At 46.8% G+C, this 27051-nt stretch overlaps 2 protein-coding genes and 1 long non-coding RNA gene across 3 annotated transcripts in view; 2 read left to right on the top strand and 1 right to left on the bottom strand.

Moving 5' to 3' along the window:
* ALDH1A3 (aldehyde dehydrogenase 1 family member A3) overlaps positions 1-12597 on the top strand; it is a 37624-nt gene extending 25027 nt beyond the window's left edge. The window contains exons 10-13 of the mRNA XM_017863389.1: positions 1457-1621; positions 3053-3210; positions 4320-4394; positions 10694-12597. Of these exons, the coding sequence (XP_017718878.1) occupies positions 1457-1621; positions 3053-3210; positions 4320-4394; positions 10694-10766 (471 nt within the window). The 3' untranslated portion in view covers positions 10767-12597. The remainder of the gene's footprint in view (positions 1-1456; positions 1622-3052; positions 3211-4319; positions 4395-10693) is intronic.
* LOC108522930 (uncharacterized) lies at positions 9194-15274 on the bottom strand. Its single transcript, XR_001883643.1, has 2 exons — positions 13842-15274; positions 9194-11959 (listed from the first exon to the last, which is right to left on the bottom strand). It is a non-coding gene; the product is annotated as an uncharacterized LOC108522930 (long non-coding RNA).
* A 3574-nt stretch (positions 15275-18848) lies between these two features.
* The window catches only part of LRRK1 (leucine rich repeat kinase 1), a 150778-nt gene continuing 142575 nt past the window's right edge, over positions 18849-27051 (top strand). The window contains exons 1-2 of the mRNA XM_017863388.1: positions 18849-18924; positions 20539-20757. Coding sequence (XP_017718877.1) covers positions 20661-20757 — 97 coding nt within the window. The 5' untranslated portion in view covers positions 18849-18924; positions 20539-20660. The remainder of the gene's footprint in view (positions 18925-20538; positions 20758-27051) is intronic.

The raw sequence follows: 27051 nt of genomic DNA, 5'->3' as shown, positions 1-27051 counted from the left end.
TTTTACATACTCAAAATTATACATCTTTTCTTTTTTGGCTTCTGCATTTTGAGTCATTAGAAGGCCATTAGACATTGCTCCAATTTTGCCCCCCCCCTTTTTTTTACATACTCAAAATTATACATCTTTTCTTTTTTGGCTTCTGCGTTTTGAGTCATTAGAAGGCACTCCAAGTTCACAGGAGACGTCTCCCACACATAAAACGTTTATGGTTTTGTTTTTCCTGGTTATATCTTTGATCTATTTGGAGTTTGGCCTGGTATAATGTGTGAGGTATGGATCTGAGTTAGTATTTTTAAACTAGGTCCATATTTCACGAGATGATTGGTCAAGTGGCATGCATGGTTTATGCCCTCTCTCCTGCTCCTCCAGGACAGACTGTCATACAATCGCATCACTGGGTTTGCTTGTTTTTCTGTTTATGATTATTGGAATAAAACCAGTTTTCCTATCTAAAAGTCCCAGCTAAAGTAAACCTAGTAAAGCTTTGTCTCTCCTAGCCAAAGAGGAGGGAGACCAGCCACAGATCATGATAAAGGACAGGATTCCCATAGATTTCAGGAAGAAGGCCCAGTGGAGGGGCCAGAAAGAGCGTTTTGCCCCTTGAGCAGTCTCCCAAAAGGGTGCGCTTTTGACAACTGGTCAGTAGCATGTTCACAAGCTGTGTGTCAGGCTGGTGGTATAGGGCAAACTCCAGCCAAGGAGACGTCTACACAAGAGAGCAAAAGGGAGAATCTTTCTCATGAGCTGTTCCCCACCAACCAAGGAGCAGCCCCTCCGCCCCACCTGGAGTTTCATTCTTCTTTGTCCCCAGGGGTGTTGAGTAAGGTGGTTAGCTTTTCTTCTCGCTTCTCTGCATCATGATAGGAGAATTCCAGTAACTATTACCCTGACTCATGGTGCCAACTGAGCAGGGCACAGGGTTGCCAGGTGATACATGGCACTCAGGTAGACATGAATTTCAGATAAACAGTGAATGCACTTTTAGCTTAAGTATATCCCAAATATTGTTTTGGGACATGCATTATACTAAAAAAAAATATGTGTCATTTTTCTGAAATTCAGATTCACTGGGCATCCTGTATTTTTATTTGCTAAATTTGGCAACCTGAGTAGAATGTAAAGAGTTGGGAGAGGAAAGAATGTGACCATTTCAGACCTGTGTCACCCATGGACTAACTTTGCTGCATGGAAAAGGGAGATAGAAGTGTAAATAAGTCCCAAACCTCCAGAGGACGAGACGAGTCTATCTCCCCATCTCTCCCCTGCTCCAAAGAGTCCAGCTCTGTGCATCAGAGGAATATTTACCTGCAAGGCACATTAGTTACATGGATCATGACTTGACAAGAATGTGCAGAGGGAGGACGGCTGATCATGTTGAAGGCCACTGCAAACATGAGATGGCAGCCACTGCCCAGAAGGAAGCCAGGCTGCACTTTTTGTTTGTGTTTTGCAGATTGATCAAAAGCAATTCAACAAAATCTTAGAGCTGATCGAGAGTGGAAAGAAGGAAGGAGCCAAGTTGGAATGTGGGGGCTCAGCCATGGAAGACAAGGGGCTCTTCATCAAACCCACTGTCTTCTCAGAAGTCACAGACAACATGCGGATTGCCAAAGAGGAGGTACAAGGGGGCTGTGGCAAGACTGCAGCCTGCAGGGCCTTTCGAACAGGAGTTCTTCCCTAGGGCCCAGGGATCCCAGAAATCCTTGTGATCTGAGCGTTTTTTTGTTTTTGTTGTTGTTGTTGTTGTTGTTGTTTCTGTGTGGTCTTTCCCCTCTCCTTTGGGGTCCCTAGGGAAGCCGTTTTGTCCCTGCTTCTGGTGAACTCCAAGCATGATACAGCAGGTACCTTGTTTGTTCTAGCTAGTTTTCACTCATGGCTCACCCTCTCTGGGGAGAAGCAAGCCCTCTCTGATCTAACACACCGGGTCCCTGAGTCAGTCATGCAACTGCAGGTGGAGAACTGTTGCCACCTGTGGGTTTTGCCAGGGATCAATTCAAGAGCCTGTGGATTCAGGGCCCAAAGCTGCCTTCAGGGCCCCCCAGACTAAACTTCAAGTGTTCACTCGAGGAACGTGTCACAGCTGGAATTCTTATTGACATTTTCCACTACGGACATCTTGGAAATGAGGGAAATTAAGGAGACTCCCTTACTCCCATAAGAGTGTAAATCTTTGTCTTTTAACCCCACTGTTACACTAGATGGGAACTGGTTCCCACACAGCATTTGTAAGAGGAGAGCTGGATCCCAGGAGGTTAGACCCTGGACATGATCTTTTGGGGCACATGAAAGGATGAGTCCCTGCCAAGGGCTTTCTGGGACAGGTATTTTAGAGGTGTCTTCCTCGAGATTGTTATGTGCGGTGATGGCATAAAGCTCAGCTCCTTAAACATCCCTGTGACGAGAGGTCCTGGGGAACCTGGAAGGTATTTTGGCAGGCCAGGCACCATCCTGCCGGCTTATAATTATGTCTAATATTGAATCAATTACAAGCTCCCTTTAAAACCACCTTTAAATGTTCAAGCCTTAGTTCTTCCATTTCCTTTTCTTTGCTATATCACAAACTGTGGTGAATATTGTGCCATTCCTTTCTCTGGTAATTGTTATGGAAATGTTCTAGGGTATCTTCATTGGTTGAAAACACAGCTCCAAGAGGTAGGAGCACAGTCTTACAACGTGCCTGCAAATATCCTTCAAGACAACTCTCAAAAAAGTTACCTAAAGATTTTGTCTTCTGTGCATCTCTGGGTTACTCCAAGACTCTCTGGCTGGGTTTCTCAGAAACCCTGATGACAACGAGACATCTTAAACATAACATACATTTTTTGTTATTATTTTTTATTTTTGTTTCATTTTAATCCTTCCCTTCAGTCTTCAACGGTAATTGCAGCTAAAGAAATGTTTCGATGTTCTTTCTTCTCTAATCATCATTTTTCATGCATGTGTGTGCTCTGGGTATATGAAAAATGTGTAAAGAGAAGGAAATGCTTGCTCACAGCATGCATTTCCATTCAGTCATGCCTCTCATTGCCATTCCTGCAATTAATCATAGATTTTTGGACCAGTGCAACCAATACTGAAGTTCAAAAGTATCGAAGAAGTGATAAAAAGAGCGAATAGCACTGACTATGGACTCACAGCAGCCGTGTTCACAAAAAACCTCGACAAAGCCCTGAAGTTGGCTTCTGCCTTAGAGTCTGGAACAGTCTGGTAAGTTGACTGTGTGTGTATTTCAGCTCTCCTGAGTTGCTTCTTGCTAAGTTCCTTATTCTTCTATTAACTGAGAGTTTCTCATTGTTTACATTGTATATTATGTACCAAGCACTATCTCAGTGCTTCCTTCCATCCTCATGACCACCTTCTGAGGTTGGTGCCATTATGTCTACATTTCATAGATGAGAAAATTGAGGCACAGAGAGATGAAGTGACTTCCCCAGAGTCACACAGCTAGCAGATGGCTGACAGGGCTCCAGTGCCTGTGCCTGTGACCCCTGTGCTGTACTGCCCCTCCAACTTTGTTTTCCATTCTCATTCTAAAAGCAGTTCATGCCCATCTGCAAAATAGCTATATCAGTCCCTGCCTCATCAGTAATTCTGCAGATGATGTTTTGTGATCCTCATTTTAAAGATTAATGAATTGAGGCTCAGAGAAGTTGAGCAATAAGCCCGGAATCATATAACCAGGAAGCAGGAGAACTTTAGGGTCAGATCTGTCTCATTTCAAAGCTAATTCTTATTCCTCTACACCCTGATTTTTCTTTCTTTCTTTTTTTTTTTATTTTAGATGGAATCTCACTCTGTCCCCCCAGGCAGGAGTGCAGTGGCACACTCTCAGCTCACTGCAACCTCCACCTCCCAGGTTCAAGCAATTTTCCTGCCTCAGCCTCCTGAGTAGCTGGGACTACAGGCTTATGCCACCATGCCCAACTAATTTTTGTATTTTTAGTAGAGATGGGGTTTCACCATGTTGGTCAGGCTGGTCTTGAACTCCTGACCTCAGGTGATCCATCCATCTCAGCCTCCCAAAGTGCTGGGATTACAGGCATAAGTCATCATGCCTGACCCTCTCTTCTTTTTTCTCCCCTTATCATTTCATTCCTATCCCAATGAAACACACTCTGTACTTGAGGATTTCCAAATGTTGCTGATGGGAAGAATGAGAAGACAAAAGTTGAGAGCACCCTGTGTTTTCATCATGGAAGCTTTGGCAAAAGACTGTTTATTAGTCAATGCCCTGCAATGGGGGCTCAGTGGCTGCAGTGCCAGGAGCCAGGGGGTCTTCTCCAGATGACTCTGAACTTTCTTTCATTATTTTCTAGGATCAACTGCTACAACGCCCTCTATGCACAGGCTCCATTTGGTGGCTTTAAAATGTCAGGAAATGGCAGAGAACTGTAAGTGTGTCCATCATTCTGAGCCTGCCATGGGCTGAATACAAGATCCACTAGATTTGCAGGCAGTGACTCAGGCTCCAATCTGCTGACCGCCCCCCTCCACCGCCATCCTGCTTTGTCTGGGCCAGCTGTGTCACTCTAGGGCTAGTGGGGACCCATCCGTTCCTCTCTCCCACCCACCACCCCCACCGTTCCCGCTCCCTTCCCCAGCCTGCCCCGCTCCAGACCTCAACTTTTGTGTCTGCCCAACACCCATCATGCTGGGGATGTTCAGTGGATACTTGACAGAAGCTCCCTGAATGGGGACACAGGCAGAATTGAAAAAGTATATTTTTTGCCAGATGTGGGGTGTCATTATTCACACAACTCCCCACTCACAGCAGTGAAGACACGTAAGGCTGACCCAGGTAAGGCTCCTACCTGTTGGGTCCTTTTTTCTGAGCCTAGCAGGGGCCCCTCCCAGCAGGCATATGACAACACCTCCTGCTGGGCCTCTGCGGCCCTCTCAGTACATGCAAGCTCACTGCAAATCCCTCCACATGTGTGTGCAAACCCACTGCAAACCCCTCCGTGTGTGTAAACCCACTGGAAACCCCTCCACTGTGTGTGTAAACCCACTGCAAACCCCTCCACTGTGTGTGTAAACCCACTGCAAACCCCTCCGTGTGTGTAAACCCACTGGAAACCCCTCTACTGTGTGTGTAAACCCACTGCAAACCCCTCCACTGTGTGTGTAAACCCACTGCAAACCCCTCCGTGTGTGTAAACCCACTGGAAACCCCTCTACTGTGTGTGTAAACCCACTGCAAACCCCTCCACTGTGTGTGTAAACCCACTGCAAACCCCTCCGTNCCGCCATCCTGCTTTGTCTGGGCCAGCTGTGTCACTCTAGGGCTAGTGGGGACCCATCCGTTCCTCTCTCCCACCCACCACCCCCACCGTTCCCGCTCCCTTCCCCAGCCTGCCCCGCTCCAGACCTCAACTTTTGTGTCTGCCCAACACCCATCATGCTGGGGATGTTCAGTGGATACTTGACAGAAGCTCCCTGAATGGGGACACAGGCAGAATTGAAAAGTATATTTTTTGCCAGATGTGGGGTGTCATTATTCACACAACTCCCCACTCACAGCAGTGAAGACACGTAAGGCTGACCCAGGTAAGGCTCCTACCTGTTGGGTCCTTTTTTCTGAGCCTAGCAGGGGCCCCTCCCAGCAGGCATATGACAACACCTCCTGCTGGGCCTCTGCGGCCCTCTCAGTACATGCAAGCTCACTGCAAATCCCTCCACATGTGTGTGCAAACCCACTGCAAACCCCTCCGTGTGTGTAAACCCACTGGAAACCCCTCCACTGTGTGTGTAAACCCACTGCAAACCCCTCCACTGTGTGTGTAAACCCACTGCAAACCCCTCCACTGTGTGTGTAAACCCACTGCAAACCCCTCCGTGTGTGTAAACCCACTGCAAACCCCTCCACTGTGTGTGTAAACCCACTGCAAACCCCTTCACTGTGTGTGCAAACCCACTGCAAACCCTTCCACTGTGTGTGCAAACTGATCCACACTTCCTTTTTTGTCCTGCCTGCTGGGAAAATGAGTTCCCTAGGTTTAGATTAAGGGGTGGAACTTCTTGTGTCTGGCCCAGGCCCAGAGCCTCTAGGGAGTGGAGATGTGTGGTTTCCAGCCGGACACTATCTTCTCTCCCCTGCTCAGGATTTTATTAGCCTGTGTGGACAAACATTTTGTAGGATCAGTGTTCCCAGGGAACCATCTGTGACAACACCTCAGGTTCCTGGGACATCTCTAGGGATCCAAACTCTTCCTTTTATTTCACCAGTCTGTCCTATTTATATACAAATGTACTCCCTTGTACTTGTTTGCACTTCTTCCAGCGGGAACAGACTCAAACGCTTCCCCTCACCTTGGGCCTTGGTTGGAGCCTTTTTGTGGCTTTCTTTTGAGATTCTTAAAGATGCTATGAAGGGATGGGCCTGGCTTCCATCCCTGAACAGATGCTCTTGACCAGTCTATGTGGAATTGGGGTCCTGTCCCCCTCCCACCTCAGTCCTGCTTTGTAGTCCATCCCTGACTCTCGGCAAATACCCCAAGGCGTCTGCACATGTGAGTGAAGCCTGCCCATTAGACTCCCCCATATCCCTATGGCTGGCTTCCTCTTCAGGGCACATCAGTAATTCTTGGCCATGAAACCCCTTTGCAGAAATTGCATTTCCTCCCTCTAGTGGCCTATTTGTATTTGAGTTCTGTGAGCCCCTGCTTCATCACTTCTTACACCTGCCCCTCCAGGGACAGGCAGCCGGGGGTGGGGTCACCAGTGTCCCCTCTTGGGCCCTCCAACAGCAACAGTACTGACAACAGCTGGGATTTGCTGAGCACAGACTCTGCGGCAAGCTCTGTTGAGCTCTCTGTGCCTGTTCATACCGTCCTCACACCCATCCATGAGATGGGTCCAGCTGTTTTCAGATGAGAAAATGGCACAGGAAGCTGGTAAGTGACAGTCAGAAATGAATGCTGGCAGCTTAGTCCTTGGACCCACCGCAGTGCAGGACCTTGCTCAACAGGGGTCACCCTTGTCCACCACCTGTTCGTGAGGCCACCCAGGGCTTGCGTGGTCATTTATCCCCTTTCATCTGCTGCCTTCAACCAGCTGGGTCATTAGGGCTGGGGAACCTAGACCCCACACAGTCCTCCTCCCAGAGGCCAGATACAGCCTCACCCCACAGTAAGAACTCCAGTCCCCAAAGCAAATGTCTCTGGGTATAGAAGCTGCAGGGCCCCCAATCCCTGGTGTGTACGGCTTTGCACTGGTGATTCACCCTCATTGCAGCCTTCCCTCTTGCCACCCTCACAGTGCTTTCGGCTCCTTAACACCCCCTCGCCTGGCACAGAGCAGGGCTCAGGGAGGACTCACTGAACACAGCCCATGTATCCTCCTGCCAGTTAGCCACCATCGGGACTTTTTTTGAATGTCTGGTTTTTAGACCCTTGGCCTATATTTTCTCAAGGCTTTTGATAAAATATTTAAAAATAATTCACAAGGAGCCTAGAAACTGCCTGGAAAACCAATTTCTGTTTTCAGTTGTCTCTAATTAATGTCTTCATGTTGCGAGAAGTTCCCCTTTTTTAATGCTGGAGCGTCGTGCGGGGGATTCCATGGTTTTCCCCGTCCCCGGCCACCTGGACTGGGCTGGCTTCTGGCCGCCCACCCACGGGTCCCTCTGGGAGCTGTTTCTGTGCGGGTCTCAGGATGGAGCCTGAAATTCCTCTTCCTCCTGGGCGCCTTTCTTCTTAATAAAATGATACAGTAACCAAAAAATCTACACAATAGAGATATGGAAAGTCAAGGCTTCACTCGCTGACCTTCAATCCAATTTGTTAGAGGTAAACGTTGTTCCATCATTCATTTGCTCATTCATTCTTTTATTCGCTTGGCAAATATTTCTTGAGTATCTTTGATTCACCAGGCAGGATGCTAGGCTCTGAGCATATTGCAGTGAACAGCACAGCCACCAGTCCCTGTGCCTCCTGACATTCTGGTGAGGTTTAATAGGAGTAAGGCTGGGCTCATGGATAGCTTTGAACTCCAAAGTGGATGAGACTGGCTGAGAATCCATTTAGGAGGTGTTCCACTGGGTTCAATAAGAGCAGCAAGAATTTGAACCAGGACAGCAACTTCAGAAATAGAAAAAATGAGAGGAGCTATGTATTTATTCTTAAAAGAATTCTTTACTACTACTGTATGTGTCAGTTATGTGTTAATTCAATCTGATTTTATCACTTTGTTTTCTTTTCTTTACTAACTTGAGAAATCATTGGCTTTGAATTTTTACAAAGTGACATTATATTCTCACTTTTTAAAGTGTATTGTGCATTTTATTTGCATACAGTGGATTTATATATGTGTGTTCTTTTCTGTTTTCAAATGAAATGGGAGCAAGCTACATTTTGTTATTGAGACTGGGTTTTGGATATCCTTCCATTCTTTTTATTGATGATCTTCTATGAGGAACTTTTGTGTATTTCCAAGTGGTTTTGCTATTACAAACCATGCTAATGTACTTCCTTGTGTATACATCTTTATGCACTTGTGGGAGATTGTTTTCAGAATAAATTCCTAAAATTGAGTAATCTGCCACATGAAAAATGGGCTTACCACTGTTTTGGTAACATTTCTTTAATCATGATGGCGTTGAGCACCATTTTTACACTTATTGGTAATTCGTATTTCTTTTCTGCAAACTAACTATTCCTGTCCTTTGTTGATTTTCCATTTGATTATTTGTGTTTTTCTTGTTGGTTTGCAAGAGCTCTTTGTATATTAAGGAAAATCACACTCTGATCTTCATACAGTGTTGTAAATTTTTTTTTCTAGTTTGTCATTTGGGAGTTTTGATGGAGTCTTTGCTCTACAAAAGTAGAATTTAGTGTTCTGTTTATGGCTTTTATATTTTGTGTTATATTTAGAAAAGATTATAAAATAATTCACTTATTTTCATGGGTTCTGCAACTATTTGTTTTAGGAAATGACCTAAAAATCTCAATGGCACCTACCATTCATTTTCTGCCTAACACATGGTAGGTGCTCTATATGATTATCTGTAATTGTTATAATTACAAGGAGGTGATGGTATTCCCATTTGATAGTTGATGAAGTTGAGGCTCAGGGAAGGCAAAGAACTTACCTAAGCAACATAGTTCTAAGCCAGTGGTTCTCCAACTTGAGTATGCATCAGAATCACTTGGAGAACTTGTTAAAATACAGATGTCTGGGCCCCATCACAGAGTTTCTGATTCAGTACATTTATTAGTTTTTTATTGCTCCTACAAGAAGTTACCATAACATCAGTGGCTTAAATAACATAAATCTATTATCTTATAGTTCTGTAGGATAAAAATCTGACACAGGTCTCCCCGAGCTAAAATCAAGGGCTGCATTCCTTTTTGGAGGTTCTCAGGAAAGAATCTGCTTCCTTGCCTTTTCCATCCTCTAGAGGCTGCTGATATTCCTAGGCTGGTGGCCCCATCCTCCGTCTTCAAAGCCAGCACTGCTGCATCTCTGAACCTGTTTCTATAATCTCATTTTGCTCTGCCTCTTCTTCTGCCAGTTTTAGGAACCCTTGTGATTACACTGGATCTTACCTGGATGATCCAGGACAGTCTCCCTCTTGTAAAGTCAATTGATTAGTAACTTGAATTCCATCTGCAACATTAATTCTTCACCACGTAGCCTAACGTATTCACAGGCTTGGGGGATCTGATTGTGGATACCTTTGGGGAGATCCTTATTCTGCCTACCATAGTAGAGCTGGGGGAGGCCTGAGAATCTGCATTGCTAGCAAGTTCAGAGGTGAGGCTGATGTTGCTGGTCTGGGGACCACACTTTGAGAATCATTGGTCTAAGGGAGGAGATGGGATTCTGTCACAGGTGTTTTTAACTACAGAGACTCTAGTGGCCACCTCTAGCTTCATCTCTTCCTAAACAAGCACACATTTTTCTTCACCTGACAGCAGATCAAGCATTTAGAGGGATTTAAATCTCTCCAAAGCTGCCTCTCGGGTCTTGGAAGGGAAGCTACCCTGAAGACAGACCATGGTGCCAGGGAAGGATCACCTGAGCCCTGCAACATTTGAAGAAAGGAACTACATCAAGGATGTAAACTCAAAGGCTGTGGACTCCCCGTGTCCAGTCTGTGCTAATGTCTGCTTCCCTCACGCCCCCTAGGCTGGCCTCACTGTCTGACAACTGGTCCCCAGCTGTGCACTCTGAGGTCAACTTCAGGCACTTAGTGTTCTTCCCTCTGGTCCTCTGGCCACATCCCCAGCCAATGGCTTTGGGCCTCTGCCTCTTCTGTCTCCTCTTCAAGCAGCTCCCAATTGCCATCTAAAAGTTATAAACCCAGTGTAATTTCTGCTCTTCCCTTGTTCAAACTCACCCCACCGTCCACTAGGCCCTCTCTTTTTGCTCTCTATTGCCATCCCAGGGAATTCACCTCTTTATTTTTTTTTAAATCCCCTTTATTCTCCAAAGGTAAGCCATTAGTCCTGGCTATTTCAAAAGCATCACACACGAGAAAACCTTGATATTTACATTTAAGTCACATATGCAGCTACTAACACTTACTAGTGGTGTTATAGTCCTGGCTATTATTCCATGAAGTCGTCACATTTTGACCTTTTGCATAAGCCTCCAATGGCCTGATGGAATGATGAAGCATCAGAACAGTTTCTACACAATGGCTAAGGGACGTGCCCATTTTGAATTTTCCTCTTTTCTGTGATCACAGAGGTGAATATGCTTTGGCCGAATACACAGAAGTGAAAACTGTCACCATCAAACTTGGCGACAAGAATCCCTGAAGGAAAGGCGGGGCTCCTTCTTCAAACATCAGACAGGGGAATGTGGCAGATGAAACGTGCTGGAGAAAAAAATGACATGTCTGACCTTCCCCGTACACATTCTTCTGGAGGCTTTACATCACCTGGAGTTGAATGATTGCTGTTTTCCTCTCACTCTCCTGTTAATTCACCAAACTGGGGATGCCCATATGTTGTCTGTGAAATCGCAGTCCTGCCTTGGGAGGGAGCTGTTGGTCATTTCTGTTTTTCCCTTTAACCCAGATCCCGGAGACAGTGAGATACTCAGGGCGTTGTTAACAGGGAGTGGTATTTGAAGTGTCCAGCCATTGCTTAAAATGCTTTGCTGAATCTGACTCCAGTAAGAACGTGGGAAAACCCCCCTGCGTGTTCTGCAAGCAGGGCTCCTGTGGTCTCCTCAGGGTGGACCTGCTCGTAGAGCAAGCCACGCCTCTTTCCAAGAAAAAAGTGGGACCAATCCATGGGAAAGGACCCACAGTACGTTTTGGTTTTTTGTTTGTTTGTTTGTTTGTTTAAAAAAAAAAAAGGATTTCACGGTGAGAAACTTTTGGGAAGTGCATACCGTGGAAGGATGTCAGGGTCTTTGTGGATTGCATATTGACATTGACCGTGAGATTCAGCTTCAAACCAATACTGCCTTTGGAACAGGACAGAATCAATAGCCCAGAGAGCTTAGTCAAAAATGATATCTTAACCAAGGCACTTTCTTAAGCAGAAAATATTGTTGATATTACCTTTGCTGCTAAAGATCCGATATTCTAACACCACAACAGCATAGCAAATCCCAGGATAATTAACCCCCTCATTTGACAAATCAGAGCCGTAATTCGCTTTAACAAATTATGCATTTCTATCATGTTCACTAACGGCTTACGATAAGTCTATATAGTCTTCCTTTTCTCAAGTTCTGTTACCCATTTTAGATGAGTAAAGCATACACAACTGGAAAGACTGCTGTTATAACACAGCCTTGTTATTTTTAAGTCCTATTTTGATGTTAATTTCTGATTAGTTAGTAAATAACACCTGGATTCTATGGAGGACCTGGGTCTTCATCCAAGTGGCCTGAGTATTTCACTGGCAGGTTGTGACTTTTTCTTTTCCTCTTTAGGTATCCAAATGATGATGTGCAATTTCATGTTTTAACTTGGGAAACTGAAAGTGTTCCCGTGTAGCTTCAAATACAAAAACAAATGTATTATTCGGATACTTTTATGGTTACTAACTAGTACTTTCCTAATTGGGAAAGTGGTGCTTAAGTTTGCAAATTAAATTGGAGAGGGCAATAACAAAATGAGGCCCCATATCAGAACCAGTGTGTGTATAAGGAAAACCATGTATAAAATGGGCCTATCACCCTTGTCAGAGATATAAATTACCACATTTACCTTCCCTTCATCAGCTAACACTTATCACTCACACTACCAATAACTTGTTAAATCAGGATTTGACTTCATACACTGAATTTTCAGTATTTTATGTCAAGTAGCTATAGACACTAACCTTGATAGTGACACGTTAGAGGGTTCCTATTCTCTCATTGTACAATAATGTCTTTAATATGAAATGCTACATTATTTATAATTGGTATAGTTAATGTATCTTTTTATAGTTGTAAGTACACAGAGGTGGTATATTTAACCTTCTGTAATATACTGTATTTAGAAATGGAAATATATATAGTGTTAGGTTTCACTTCTTTTAAGGTTTACCCCTGTGGTGTGATTTAAAAATCTATAGGCCTGGGAATTCTGATCCTAACTGCAGATCATGTTCCACAATGCAAAAATGATAAAATAAACTTGGATATTTGGGAAACATTATGCTTTTTCATTTAAAGATCAAACTCATTTGAATTCTGTGGCAGGCCTTTCTCTTTCTGAGACCTGTACAAAATGGCTGATATTAAAGCAGGATCAATAATGTAAGCATAAAATTACATTTACTCTGTCAATTGGGCCTAGTGCTTTGCCTGACTTTGAAACCCATTTCTTTGGGCTCGGGTTGACCAAGCAAGGAGCTGGGCCTCAGAGGTTCCACATCATAGCTGACTGAGTTTCAGCTGTCATCTAAGCTGCCTGAGTCTCCGTTTATCATAAAGTGGTGATGATGTCAGTGAGGGAAATGGTGGGGAGGACTGCATGAGGATTGATGGACAGCATTGTGCCCCTGACTGTGAGCACAAGTGTCTGTTTTTGTCACCTTTTCCTCTGAGGATCTAGAGAAAGGATCAGTTTGGGTTTCACTGACCTCAAGTTTCTAAAGCTTCTAACCAAGAAGCCTCAATCACCACGTTGTGAGCTGACACTGACACTGGATCAAGATCATTGCTGGTACTGGGGTATGTTCTTGAAGCCTCACCTGTGCATTTGATGTAGAAAGCCCAGATCACTTTGACATGGGTGGCAAAGCACCACCTCTTTAACAAAAACTTAAGGGAGGCTGGCATCAGATCTCTCGTAACATACGCACTTACATTAAGAGAATTTAGACACATTATTTAGAGACATCCTATTTCTCAATCCAAATGCAAGCAGAAAACTATAGGAGAAGGAAATTTTCCCTCATTTGGTGTCCCGGAATGTGACTCCCTGAAGGGAGCCATTCTGGGGACAATTGGAGGGTGTAGCGTGCGTGTGCACACATGCATTTGTGTGCCTGGTGTGCGTGTGGGGGTTGGCACACTCTCTAGAAGTGGACCCTTTGGGATGTCCTGGCTTCTCCTGCTGGTGGATGAAGCTTTGCTCCTTGCTCCTAGGTATGAGCTTGAAAGGGGTTCATGAAGGGCGTTTAGGAAGTTGTTCAAGGAAGACTGTCTGAGGAAACTGCGAACTGGGCTGAAGAAAACAACCAGAAAACACAGAAGGAGCTCTCAGCCACTGTGCCTTCAAAAAGAGAGAAAAGTCAGTTCAGGGAGGTGGCTTCCAGCTGACCACCCGCCTCAGGAGGGGTCATTCCAACCTAGGGTGCTGAGAATCCGGGTGGGAATACCAGCAAAAGCTAGAGAACCATGGGTCAGCCAGCCTTAGGAAGAAGTGGAAAGGAATCTTAACTTACCTGCAATAACCTTCCTATGAGAAGTTGTGGCTAACGCATACCTAATGGCTAGAATTAAATGCTGGGAATGTAACGGGCTCAACACAGGTCATCCGCGTGTCAAATGTTCCTGCTGTTTTCTACATTGGGGACATTTCCTAGCCTATTCCCAAGCTCATTTAGAAGGGAAGTGGAGGTGCCCCGTCTTACTCAGCCGCGTCCCCTCCAGCGGCTGCCCGGGCCCTGGGCCTGCGCTCCCTCGCGGTGGCGCCAGGTGGCGGGGCTGCGGGCCCTGGAGGAGCTGCGCCTCCGTCGCAGGGCTCTCTCAGCACTGAGGACACCACGCCCTGCAAACTGTTGGGAACTTATCTGTAGTAATCACACTGCTGGCTCCTGCAAACTGGTGTGAGGCCCTCAGGGATGAGAACAGGATTGCAGAACTGCGCTCACCCTTTTGGAAACTCGTCCAGTGGCAGGAGCAGCCTCCCCGGAGCAGAGCAGAGTTACTCGGTGGTCCCTTCGCCAACCAGGGACCCAAGAAGCCGCTCAAGGAACGGTCCCGCGGTGTCCGGGAGGTCCTGTAGGAGCCCTGTAGCTGCCCGGGTTCTGTGAAATGTCAGTGAGGGTGGGGGAGATTTGCGCTAAATCCTGGGAATATGCGAGTCATAACATTCCAGGAGAGGAGCCTAGGGTGCTGGTCCTGCAGGGGGTGGAACCCCCTGCTTTTCCTGAGCAGGCCTTCTCCCTGGGTCGACACGTGGAGCTCAGTGTGAGGCCCTCCTGCAGCGTGGACGCGGATCTTTATGGTCTGCGTTTATATATTAGCCTCAGCAGCCTGATGACACCTTTATGAAAGGTTGAAACACGATAAATTACCAATATTCCATGTTTTATGTATTCCCCCCAAAGCCGACAATTAAAAATGATTCACCAAACAGCAAATTCTCTGCATACATCCATAATTGAATTAGCAAAATCCATGTGATGGAGGATGTGCAAACTGCAAATCGTCAACGCTTTAGAACTACATATTTCTGTATTGTCCTGGAAAGAACTGTACACAAATGAATATTCCCTGTCTTTTTAATTTTTATGGCCGGAGTGTATGGGCCACATGTAGGTTAGGGGCTGATCTGCTGATTTTGCTGCCACTAGAGCAGAGGGATAGTGAAAGCGGGGCTGGGCGCAGCACCGACCAATCTCATCGCCGCGCTTGCCCCGCGTGGAGGGAGCCGGGTGCCCGAACCTGAGGGAGAGACCTGGTACTAGAAGGGCCCGCGGACCCTGGCGTCTCCAGGGGCACGGGGGTTGAGCGCGATCGCCCGCGTTTTACGGCTAGGGAAACTGAGGCGGCCACCGAGGGGACGCCTCGAAACCATTCCGGGGAGAGCTGGCGGCGGCCTTGCTCTGCGAGCTCTTCGCGCCACTCGCCCTCCCCGCCCGCCCGCCGGCCTCAGGATTGGAAGTGCGCCTCTAGGCCGCCCCCGCGCCGCGGGCCGAGGCGCGGGGGGCAGGCGGCGGTGGGACGGCCAGGCCCCCGGCACCGCAGTGGTCCGCCCGGCCCGCGTCCCGGGGCGCTCCGCTACCGCCGGCCCCGGCCGCTGCGGGCAGGTAAGTGCTGTTTCTCCCCGCGCCCCCCAGGGGCCTGGCTGCCTCCTGCGGCCGGCCCGGGAATCCGGAGCCCGCGCCCGCGTCCGCGGGGAGCCCTGGCCTCTGCCTGCCGCAGGCCTGCGCTCCAGGCGGCCGCATGGTCGGGCATGGGTGGCCGTTGCGCAGGGGCCGCAGCCCGAGGGGCGCGGAGAGCGTGTGGGGTGACCCCCAGTCTCACGTCCCCGCTGCCTCCCGCCACGCCCGTAGCCCAGCCAGCCTGTGGTAGGGGGGGTGTGCGGGCCCGAGCGGGGAACCCCGAAACCCTGTATGGGACAGGGTCGGGAACGCTGGGAAGCAGAGGCAAGAAACACAAGCAGGGAAATACACCAGGGCGTCCATATATTTCCTTTCCCTTTGGAGAAAACCCGGTCCTTTAACTGGGAGCGGGCGGAGTGTGAGCGCGCGGTTGTGCCTGTGCCAGGGTGTTGGCAAGAGACAGCCCAGGAGTCTCTCACTGCTCCAGGGCTTCCTGGTGTTGCGAGGTGGCCCAGCGAGGCTTCACCCTCCTCAATGTCTGGGTTATGCTTCTTGCCCAGGTATCTCTGGCTGGTACAGATACAACTGCTATGTCTGCCATGGTCTCTGCAACCTACATGGGACCTTCCTGGCAGGCAGGGACGCAGGCGAGGAAGCCTAGTAAGGCCAGGGTCAGCGGGGAGACGATGGTGGAGAATTTAAAGACCCCTGTGGCCATCTCAACCTACCCCTTCACAGTTTGAGGTCACGAAATTTTTCTCCCACAAACACATCCCCTGCAACAGGTAGAGAAACAGGGGCATATAGCTTTTAGCAAACCTCTCACCATATACACTAATTTTAGAGTTTGCCACTCACTCGCAGGGTATCAAAATGCCCAGACATTAAAGGGACAGCTAGAACATGCACAATTTTGGAAAATATTAACGTTAAATGTCTTTTATGATTTGGTTTTCTTCATCTGTGCCTATGTCCTGAAAGAGAAAATAGTATAACAAACTAACCTCACACCTAATTTGTTCCTAAAGGAAGTTTTGCTGTCAGCCAAACCTTTCCCTCTCCCAAATGTCTATGTCTCAGGGAGTGACCTCACAATCAACTCAGATGCTCAGATCAAAAACATTCAGTCTGTTGAATCTATGTCTAAAATGTGTCCTGGTCTGTCCCCTTTTTTCTTATGTCCCCCACCTCTTGTCCTGGGTACCAGCATCTCTTTACTGTAGGATTGCAGTTCCCCCTCCCGCCATTCTCTATACAGCAGCGTGTGTGTGTGTGTGTGTGTGTGTGTGCATGTGTGTGTTTAAATGGGTAAATCAGACTATATCAGTCCTCTGTATGGAATCCTTCAGTAGCTTCTCCTTGCAATTGGCATGCAATCCAGGAGACCTCCTTCTCCTCACACCCCCAGCTGATCCAGCCTCTGCTATCTCAGACCACCAGGCCATTGCCCCCAGTCACCCTGACTGAGCTCACTGTCCAGCACTAGGCCCCTGCACTGCTGCCTCCCGACTCTTCACATAGCCTCAGAAAGCCTTCCCTGGTCACCCTCTTAAAACCCACACTCTCTCTCACATCCCTCACTCTGCAGCCTCCCCACAGTCCCCACTCTGTACTCCTTCTTTATCTGTTTAATTTCTCCTTAATTACCTTGTGGTCTCCACTGGAGCTGCTGAGGTCAGAGACTGGTCTGTCTTGCTTACTGCCGCGCCCTCATTCCCATAACTGTACAGGGAGTCACCCTCTGCATGGTGGTAGAGTGACTGGACAGGGAATGGACAACCTTAACTAACCTGTGGTTTCAGACTCATGGAGCATTTCTGTCCACCAGCCTTTTTGTGCTCATCTGAGATTGAGAACAACATATTTCTCTGGCCTGCAGCTCCAAGATATTTTGATTCCCATAAATCCATTAAACACATTTTGTAGGCAAGCCAACGTTAGTAAGGGATGCAAATAGCACTCAAGAGATTTCCAGACTCATGGGCTAACCATTTTGACCAGGATTTTCATTCAAAAAGGAGCTGGGTGATATGAATGAGCATGTCTAGCATGCTTTGCTTACAAGGGTCTTCTAACTCTTCAATATCGACAGTCCTTCCCAAGCCTCTTAAAATACCTGGGTTTCTCTGCTGTCAGAAACTTTATAGCAATTACTTAGCTGTCTGCTCCCCCACCAGCTTCACAAACTCATGAAGTTCCGTCTTTATAGAAAGAACTCAGTAAGACATTTGTAGAATGAATGACAGGTTCCTCTCTTTTCTTTTCTCTAGAGTCTTGCTCTATCACCCAGGCTGGAGTGCAGTGGCACAATCTTGGCTCACTGCAACCTCCGCCTTCCTGAGTTCAAATGATTCTCATGCCTCAGCCTCCCATATAGCTGGGATTACAGGTGCCCACCACCACACCCAGCTAATTTTTGTATTTTTAGTAGAGATGGGTTTTCACTATGTTGGCCAGGCTGATCTCGAACTCCTGACCTCAAGTGATCCACCTGCCTCAGCCTCCCAAAGTACTGGGATTACAAGTGTGAGCTACCACACCCGGCTATTTTCTTTTCCATTAAATATTTAGGTTTATTCATTTATACAGGTATAAATAGTTGGCAAAAGGAAATTGATGAGGTTTTGAAAAATCATTTAAACCATCATTAGTGCAGAAAACCTCCTGATGTCCTCTTTAGGGTGTATAATGATAACATGTAACTTGTAACCATCATTTGTTGGCACTGATCTGAACCCAAAAGAAGCAAGAGGAAGTAAAGATCCATTTGAGGGCAAAGATTGAGCAAAATTTGAATTACCTCATCTTAAAACTTCTACCTTAGAATATAAGCCAAAATACTAATTAGAATTTTAAAACTGCTCCAGGGGCAAAATCTTCCACTGGTAAAGTGATTTTCAAAAGGAAACTGAAAATAAAAAGGGGAACAAAATGTGCTGGGTGAGGGTTAGCCTGAAATAATTTTAAGATTTTTTTTAAACTTAAAAACATTGTATGGTAAGACACTTCTGTTTTCAGGAAGAATGTCTAGCATTTGGATTTTTGAAATGCTGTTGGTTATGTGTGGTACTGTTTTTGGAGAGGTGTCTGAAAGCAGATGGCAACTGTGCTTTTCAGTTTCTGGATGTGAATGTGTGATTTGGAGCCTTTATTTTAAAACAGATTCTGTCTTGCTGGCTCTTCCTCTCTCTGTCACAAATTGATTTTCCAAATCAGGTTTCGCTATTTATAAGGCTTTAATCATCCCCTACATTTTGCCCAGATTGATTGTTTTTCCTTTCCTCCTTCGACTTTTCAGGCTTCCCAACTTCAAACACGGGTGTTTCCCACACATGGTTTCTCTCGACCATCCCTCTTTGGCTCAGAAACATGTGCAGCATACACAAGGCTGCTGGAGCCTGACTTTTCTAGCTCCGCCTTCCCCTGCCTTGAAGAGTCTAGTCCACCTGGTCCAGGTGCCTGATTTCTAGGCTTTTAGGTGAGAAATTCCCACAGCCTTGTCCTGTATCTTACTTCGTGCTCCTCCTACTGCTCACAGCACCTTCTAGAACCTACCCACTGGTGAGGCTGGCATCTGCCCTCCAGCGTTGATATTCTGATCTTGTTCATTAGGGGGAGGTGGGAGACCCCCTGGCCTCCAAGTCTGCACACTGATACTGCAGGTAATGACCACCCCAGCCCTGTCATACAGAGAGGCAGCAGAAACTTTACTTTAGTTGAATTCACACAGTAACCCCGCCAGCGGGCCAGGGCATACGGGTGGATGTCTATTTTTAACAGGTGAAAAACTGAGACACACATAAATTTCAGCTGGGGGGGGTCACTGCTAACATGTGACAGAGGCAATCCACACCTTTGACATCCACACTGTGCTTTTGCCTTTACAGATTCTCTTAGGCATTATTTTTACATAACCTTGATATAAAAATATATTTTTGGCTGCACTATCACCCCCCATTTCAGAGTTGTCTATCTGAGAGAACACAGACAAGGGGTGCTAATTACCTCATACTTCATTACATATAGGATACGCTATAAGAACATTGGTAGGCACACATGCATTTCTTACGGTAGTACCTCGTCTCAGGCCTGAGCTGGGCATGGGTCTTACCCTCCTCTGGTCCTTCAATCATGGTACCAGGATGGACACCCATGCCCATGGGGGCGACTCCAAGCTCAGTGGGGGCCCAGCATAGAAGAGCAGCACCTGGTCTCAGCAGTTTATCATAGTCAGAGATTAGTCTAACTCCACTTTGGAACTTTTGGAGCCAGATAATTCTTTGTTGCAAATAACAGTCTTGTGCATTGTAAGATGTTTAGCAGCATCCTTGACCTCTACCCATTAGATGCCTGTAGCACCCTCCCCCAACCAAGTTGTGACAACCAAAAGTGTCTCCAGACATTGCCAAATATCCCCTGGGAAAGGGGCAGAATTTTTGAGGCTCACTTCTGCTAACCTCCGTCATTTAGCTTCCTGCTAAAGCTCACACTAACTTGACTTCATAACCAGTAATAATTCCCTGTCTTTGGGACTGTTGCCTGACTGCCCCTTTGGGATGACATACTCACCTCTGGCTTCCAGAAGAACTAGCCCTGGGCAAAAGGAGAGCCTTGTATTGTCCTAGATCTGTCCTACCCCCATTGGAGTGTGCTTAACTATATCTGTCCTACCCCCATTGGAGTGTGCTTAACTATATCTGTCCTACCCCCATTGGAGTGTGCTCCTGAGGGCAAGAGGCTCCTTTAACCATCTTGGTGCCACTGAGCCTCACACAGAGCCTGGCTGCCTTGCAAGTGACAGTGGGTGTGTGTTGATTGAACGATGATTGAGTCAGTTACTAGTATGTGTTTTGCAATTGTCTGGGGTTTCTTTGAGACTCTTTTCAGGTAGACAAGACCTGAGCCCAGCATCAAGATGGGATGGGGGGAGCTCTGCCTTCCCACTGACCACACCTGATGGGTTTGGCTGGATAGATGAACTACAAAAAGGAATGTTGCAGAGGGCAAACTCAATGAACCCATGCAGATATTTGCAGGGGAGGAGGACAGGAATTATAAAGGCTTTCTGATTTTATTGTTTTTCACCCACCAGAACAAGAATGCTTTCTGCTCATCCATGGCTATGAGTTCATGCCTTAATGCACCCCACGGCCAGTGGCAGTGGCAGTGACAACAGCAGGACCTGCCTTTGAAGACTGGCTGCTGTAAGGGTTGATGGCTGGCATGTCGCAAAGACCACCCAGCATGTACTGGTGTGTGGGGCCGGAGGAGTCAGCTGTGTGTCCAGAACACGCCATGGAGACGCTTAACGGTAAGGACAGGGCCATGCTTATGCCTGCCTGGGTGTGACCTGCCATGCTCATCCTGCATGGTGTCTAGGCTATGTAAGAACAAGGAGTTCTCAACCAATGGAAATCAAATGTCCATATTTGGAGCTCTTTCATCATAAAATGTATCTTGGGATTCCTAAATTCTAAAAATTGAGGAACCGTGTACAAAATTGATTGCAGACTCACAGATCTTAACAATTGGCACATCACTTCATGTTGGGTTAAAGAACTTTTAAGAATAAGGATTTAGTTTTGTTTTTTCATTATAAAAGGATACATGTTTATTAAGGAAAATTGAAAAAATGATTTAAAAAAAGGAAGAAGGGAAAAGAATCATCCAGAATCCCGCTATCTGAAACATAAGCACAATGAGCATCTTGACATGTTCTTTCCTAGTCTGCTTCTCTGTGTTTAAGGGACTTTGTTTTGACTTTATTGCACTTATAAGGTGCATGTAATGCTGTATCTTGCTTTTTTCTCTTAACCGTCTATCAGTGACATTTACCTAGGGCACCACCTAGCTCCTGTGATCAAGTGAAGCATCATTTCATTTATTTTATTTTATTTTTTTACAATTTAATAATTTGATCAAAAATGATGCATAAATTGGGCAGCACTCAGAACCAAAAGAAAGATCATCTTCTGTGGGAGTGCTATGTGCAGTTATTGTCCTAATCCTTATTCTCCTGTGGGACATTTGGGTTGCTTCTAGTTATTCGCTCCCACCCAAAGCATTTCCTTCCCATTTCTTAATACTTGGTTTCAAGGTTATTTCTGTAATGTAGGTTTACAGAAGTTGAATTATTGGTCTTGAACATCTTTAAGCTCTCGGCACATACTGCCAGATTTTCCACTACAGTTGTACCACTTTTAAGACCAATAGGATATCATTGTTAATGAATATTTGTTAATCCATAAAATAATAATGCCATAAATACAAAATAATGCCATAAAATCCTCATGACAACCTGGAACATGGTACTTTTATCTCCGTTTTATAGCTGAGGAACATGAGGGTAAGAGAAGCCTGGAAACTTCAAGGTCAACAACTCAGAAATCACAGAATTGCCATCTGAACACTCTCTTAATGCTATAACACTCATTCTTAAATGCTAGGCCATACTATGGCAGGTGAAAGAGTCAACACGTTGAGTCTGAGAGGCCCATGTTTGTACCCTTAACCGTGTTAACTAACGATCGGCCACTGTACCTGGCTTGGCAGACACTTTGTTCAGTTGTTGGAGTGTTTTTACTCCATCTGAAATGTCCAGCAGCTGACCAGGGTGATGTTTCTGGAAGGTGTCTTTTCACATCCATCACGTTATGAAATGGGAGACGAATTTGCTTCTTGACATTGTCCAGCAATAAATCTTTCCAGAGTGTTCAACTTGTTTCTTTGTAAATTTTCTTTTTCTTTGTTTTAGACATATGTCTTTTTTCAGTTGTGTGGTAGAAAGGCTTTGCTCTGTTAGTGTGAGATCAAGGTGGCATGGGTGATAGAACGCTGTCCCCGATTTGGGGGTAGCACCTCCACATTTCCAGTGCACATGAGGCTCCCTTATCCTCCTGCTGCTCCTCTTAGCAGCCCTGAGGGTGAGGGTGGGGACAGGGGACCTTTGGTCTTTTTGGGGCCTGTTGGGTGGGTGACTGTGTCATCTGAAAAAGTCCCACAGGAGGCACTGCTCCCTCCCCCTCCTGGTCAACAGTTGGTGATCTAAAGGAGTGCTTCTCAACCATGGCCCACAGAGTCACTGGGTAGTGACTCAAACCGGCAGGGCTATGGCACCACCTGGACCCACTGGAGCAGCATCCTGGGGCAGAGGGGCAGTGAGTGAGCAAGCATGGGTAACTTTTTCTTTTTCTTTTTTTTTTTTTAAAGACAGTTTCTTGCTCTGTCACTCAGGCTGGAGTGCAGTGGCATGACCTCAGCTCACTGCAACTTCCACCTCCCAGGTTCAAGCGATTCTCCTGCCGCAGCCTCCTGAGTAGCTGGTACTACAGGCGTGCACCACCATGCCCAGCTAATTTTTGTATTTTTAGTAGAGACGAAGTTTCACCATGGTGGCCAGGCTGGTCTAGAATTCCTGACCTCAAGTGATCCACCCACCTCGGCCTCCCAAAGGGGTGGGATTACAAGAGTGAGCCATGGCGCCCGGCCAGCATGGGTGATTTTTAAAAGTTCCCTAGTGATTCTAATGTGTAGCTAAAGTGGAGAATCAGCCCATCTAAATGGTTTGAGTCCCGTAGAGCAGCACTTCTCAAATTATCATGTGCACATGTCCCCTGGGGATCCTGGTGAAATGCAGAATCTCATTCAGGAGGCCTGGGGCACAGAGAGCCTGCGTTTCTAGGTCTCCAGGGATCCCCTACTGATTCTTACAGGTCCCAGGGACCACGGCGCAATGGGCTTTGGACAAACCCATCCCCACCTCCAAGCTCGTGGCAGGACAGATAACTAGAAAATGTTAAGGTGCTCCGAGAGACCAAAGTGTGGCACTCCCCAGCCCCCCATGATTCTCCCTAAAGGCCTGCATCTGAGCTTGGCACATGTCCTCTCCTGACTGCTCTGATGGGAAACAGCGGGCACAGAAAAGTCTTTTCTGCCCCAGGCCTCTTTTCCCAGTGGGATCTCAGGAATCCCTGCCATCCTGTTCTGTGTAACCCAAGGGACACACACAAGGGCCAAGGACCCTGATGGGACCGCAGCAGCCTTCACTGTGTACTGTTCAAAGAGCTTGAAGTAGAGACAGGACAGGGAAGTGACACCCTGGGAACCCCTGAGAATGAGGGAGATGTTTATGCAGCGACCTAACACAGAAAACCAAGAGGTGAAGAGGAGAGGAAAATAGCCTGACATGCCCCAGAAAGTTCTGTCCCCTGTTTAGCATTAAGAAAATTCTATTACATATTAATGAATTACAATAATAACCAAATCTTCATAAGGAATCTTGTGAGAAGCTACTAATTTATATCCATACTCAGAGTTTTAAGGTCCCACAGGTGGTACCAGCAGAACTGAGCCTGTGAGCCCCAGCCCTGGAGCTCACTGACAGAATTTATTAATTCCAGGGATTAAAGCCTACAGTGCCCCCTCTGTAAAGCCCAATTTTAATGCATTGCATGTTGGACTTCATTTTCACAGAATGTATTAATAAATATGTACACTAATGCAACAGCCAAGGAGCAGGTAATGCTCAAAGGGTGGCATGTGGTCACGTGTGTGTGCTGGGATTGCAGTCACTGTGCTTTGCTCATCTCTGCTGTTTATGTTTCCTACGATATCTACACATTGCTTTTTGTTTTGTTTTGCCTTCTTTTGTGTCCAGAACAATAATATTGCAAGTTATTTTAAAATTATTGTTTATTTAAGTACTGATGATTTGTGATTAGAATCTAAGCAGTGAAACTCCTGTGCTTACGTCCAAAGTTAGATCTGGTTCCACTGGCCTCTTTGCCTTGATGTCTTTCTGGAATAAATGTGGAATACTTGACTTACTATGACTGCAGCTGATACCCCTGCAGGACTCACCCTCTGAGCGTGTCCCCAGAGCCTAAGCTGGATTTGTCCCATCCCACCTTCTCCCAGACTTCCTGGGATGATAGGGAGTCCTGTTTCCCCTCTCCTACCCCCCAAATCCACCAGCCTTACTCAGGGCAGACTGTTCAGGCCTAATTTCCAGCTCCAGCTAAGAAAAGTTGGCTGCCAGAAGGAAAATTAATGATACTCAAAATTATATAGGGACAGTTTTCTCATGCTTTAAAAGTCCCTGTAAGATAACGTGTTTGAAAACAATAATGTTCTTAGTATACTTCCGAGTATGCTTTAGTAAAAGACCCACACTTTAAAAAACACAGTGTCTACTCTTGGATGTTGGGGTAATGGTATTTTAAATTTTTTATTTGTGTACTAGGCATGCCTTTTCACACCCCCTACCTGTTGTGACTTGTGTGACCTCAGCTCATGTTTGTTTAGAATGGTTAATCCTTTCAAAGCCCCTGGATGTGGGGGGCTTTGCCCAGCTGGTATGGGGCCGGGGTCTGTGTGTGTCTACCCTGCCATGCGGCCCACTGTGTGTTTGTGCAACACAATTGTGTCCCAGGAAGGTATGTGACAATCTCCACCTCATTAGCACCGGCAGCAGTCAGCTCGCCTGCGGTGCAGGAAGAATGGCTAGAAAGTTTTGATGGGCGTAGAGTTTGCCAGCTGACAGAGCATCTGTCAATGAGATACTGGGCATGGGCTGCAGGGCGCCCACTGCTTTGACAAACATGTCATTAGATGTTCATTCTTCTGAGTATGTCTAACACCAGCCAGAGTGGAAAAACCAGTCCTGCCAGCCAAGGAGAGCTGTCTTGGAAAGTAGAGAAGTCAGGAAACTTCCAGATAATTCAGGTAGAGAATACTTGGGGAGACTTCTGGATTGCAGAGGGTGGGTGGAGCTTGATCAGACATCACTCAGGCAGGGGCTCACACCCCCAGCTCTCTGTGAGTGGCCATCGCTTCGGTCCTGAAAGCCCTGCCACAGTCACACACCTGTCAGAGCCCTGCCCACCACTGGACGCAGCATGGACCAAAGGAGGAGAAGGAACATTCCAGAAGGTCTTCAAATTCCAGGTTGTTTCATGGCTACTTCCAATGTCTTGTTTTTTTCTCCTTTGACTTTTTCAAATCTGCATTTGAAATATAACTTCTTAATACAGGAGCTAAGAGGTTTGCTCAAGCGGGGGCTCCTCCTGCCTTCCAGAAACAGAAGTAGGAAATAGGTCGAATTAGGAAGAGCCTCTAGGGTGGCAGCCGGCCTTCTTGTCAGGCCACAGCAGGAAAGTCTACAAAGGACAGATCCCACTGATGAGCCAGCCCACATCTCTGACTTGTTCCTCCTGTTGGTGTCCTGCCTGAACGTGCTGAGTTGTATTCACACCATGGGAGCCACAGGAAACAGGGCAGGCAGGGCCTTGCAGCAAAGGAGATTTCAGCCTGGCTGCAGGAGCAGGCCAGCCCCTCCAGGGAGCACAGCCACGTCTGGTCAGGAATCTTTTAATGAGTGAGGAGAAGGACAGGGAGGCTGATTGGTGGCCCAGGTGGCGGGCGATGTGGCTGTGTGCGTCCATCCATGCAGGTGGCAGTTAGCACAGCTGTGCTTCACGCTCACAAAGCAGAGCCCAGCTACAGATGCTCCAGGCCTTGATAAGCTTTTGAACATTCGTTTTAACCCGAGGCTTAGATCTTCTCCTATTTACTTGTCCGGAATGTGCTTGCTTACTTGTAGCAATGGGGAGCTGACTCCCTAGCAACAACGCCTTTCTGTGGACAGCTCTGGTAGGAAGTGGATGCTGTGGGGCTCTCCTCATGCCTGGCTTTATTCATTTAGACAGATCGGAATCCCTTAACCCATTTCTTGGAGTCACTAAAAGCAAATGTGTTGCCCTCCCTGCAGATACCTTTTTAGGCTGAGTAAGCCATCCCATTGACAGGCCGTCAGCAACTTTACACGTTCCACTTAGATATCACGATAGCTTTTTGACTTCTCTGTCTGTGGGCTAATTATTAGGCCATACACACCTAGGTCCATGGGGAGAGCTGCCCCTACTGCCTCCCCACCCTGCCATGGATGAGCACCCCCACTGATCCACCCCATTCTAGGTGGCCCGAGCCTGAAGGTGGTGGCTCACCGGAGCCCCAGTTCTCACCCCCTGCCCAGCCTCCCCTACCCCATACTCCTGACTTGGCTTTCTTTATGTGGGGTGTGCAGGGTAGCCCTATCTGGTGGCCTCTGTGCTTGCTAGGGAGCAGCCCAGGCTCACTTGGCATGCATTCAGCCACCAAGAGAGATTTTCTTACCAGCCATCTGCCCTAGCCCCCATAAAGAGGTCAGCAGCCTGAGAGCAGGGAGATGTCCGTGTGGGCATCCCTAGGCCCCTGTGCAGAGGGACAAGGATTTTTACCCCTCTTGGTTTGCTTGAGTCAGACTTTGAAGGAGCCATCACTAGGGATTTTTATGAAATTCTTTAGTTCTCTGGGAATGGAGCCCTCCCACCCCACCACTCCCAATGCCATGTAAGTCTAAACTTGAGTGTGTGAATTGCACGCACATTTTTGGAAAGTTTGATGAATGAAAATAAGGAGCTGCTATTATTCTTTGGAAGCCCCAATTCTGAGTCCCTTCACTATTCAGGCCACCCTTGGGTTCAGTTTGTCCAGATTCTACTTCATAGCCATCTTGCTACTTATTGGGTGACATTTGTCCTAAAGAAGAAAAGAAAAAAACCAAACA

This window comes from Rhinopithecus bieti, unplaced genomic scaffold (genome assembly GCF_001698545.2).
Source record: "Rhinopithecus bieti isolate Rb0 unplaced genomic scaffold, ASM169854v2 scaffold_69980, whole genome shotgun sequence".
NCBI lineage: Eukaryota > Metazoa > Chordata > Mammalia > Primates > Cercopithecidae > Rhinopithecus > Rhinopithecus bieti.
The sequence above is the reverse complement of the archived record's forward strand: the minus strand, read 5'-3'. Positions and strand labels throughout refer to the sequence as shown.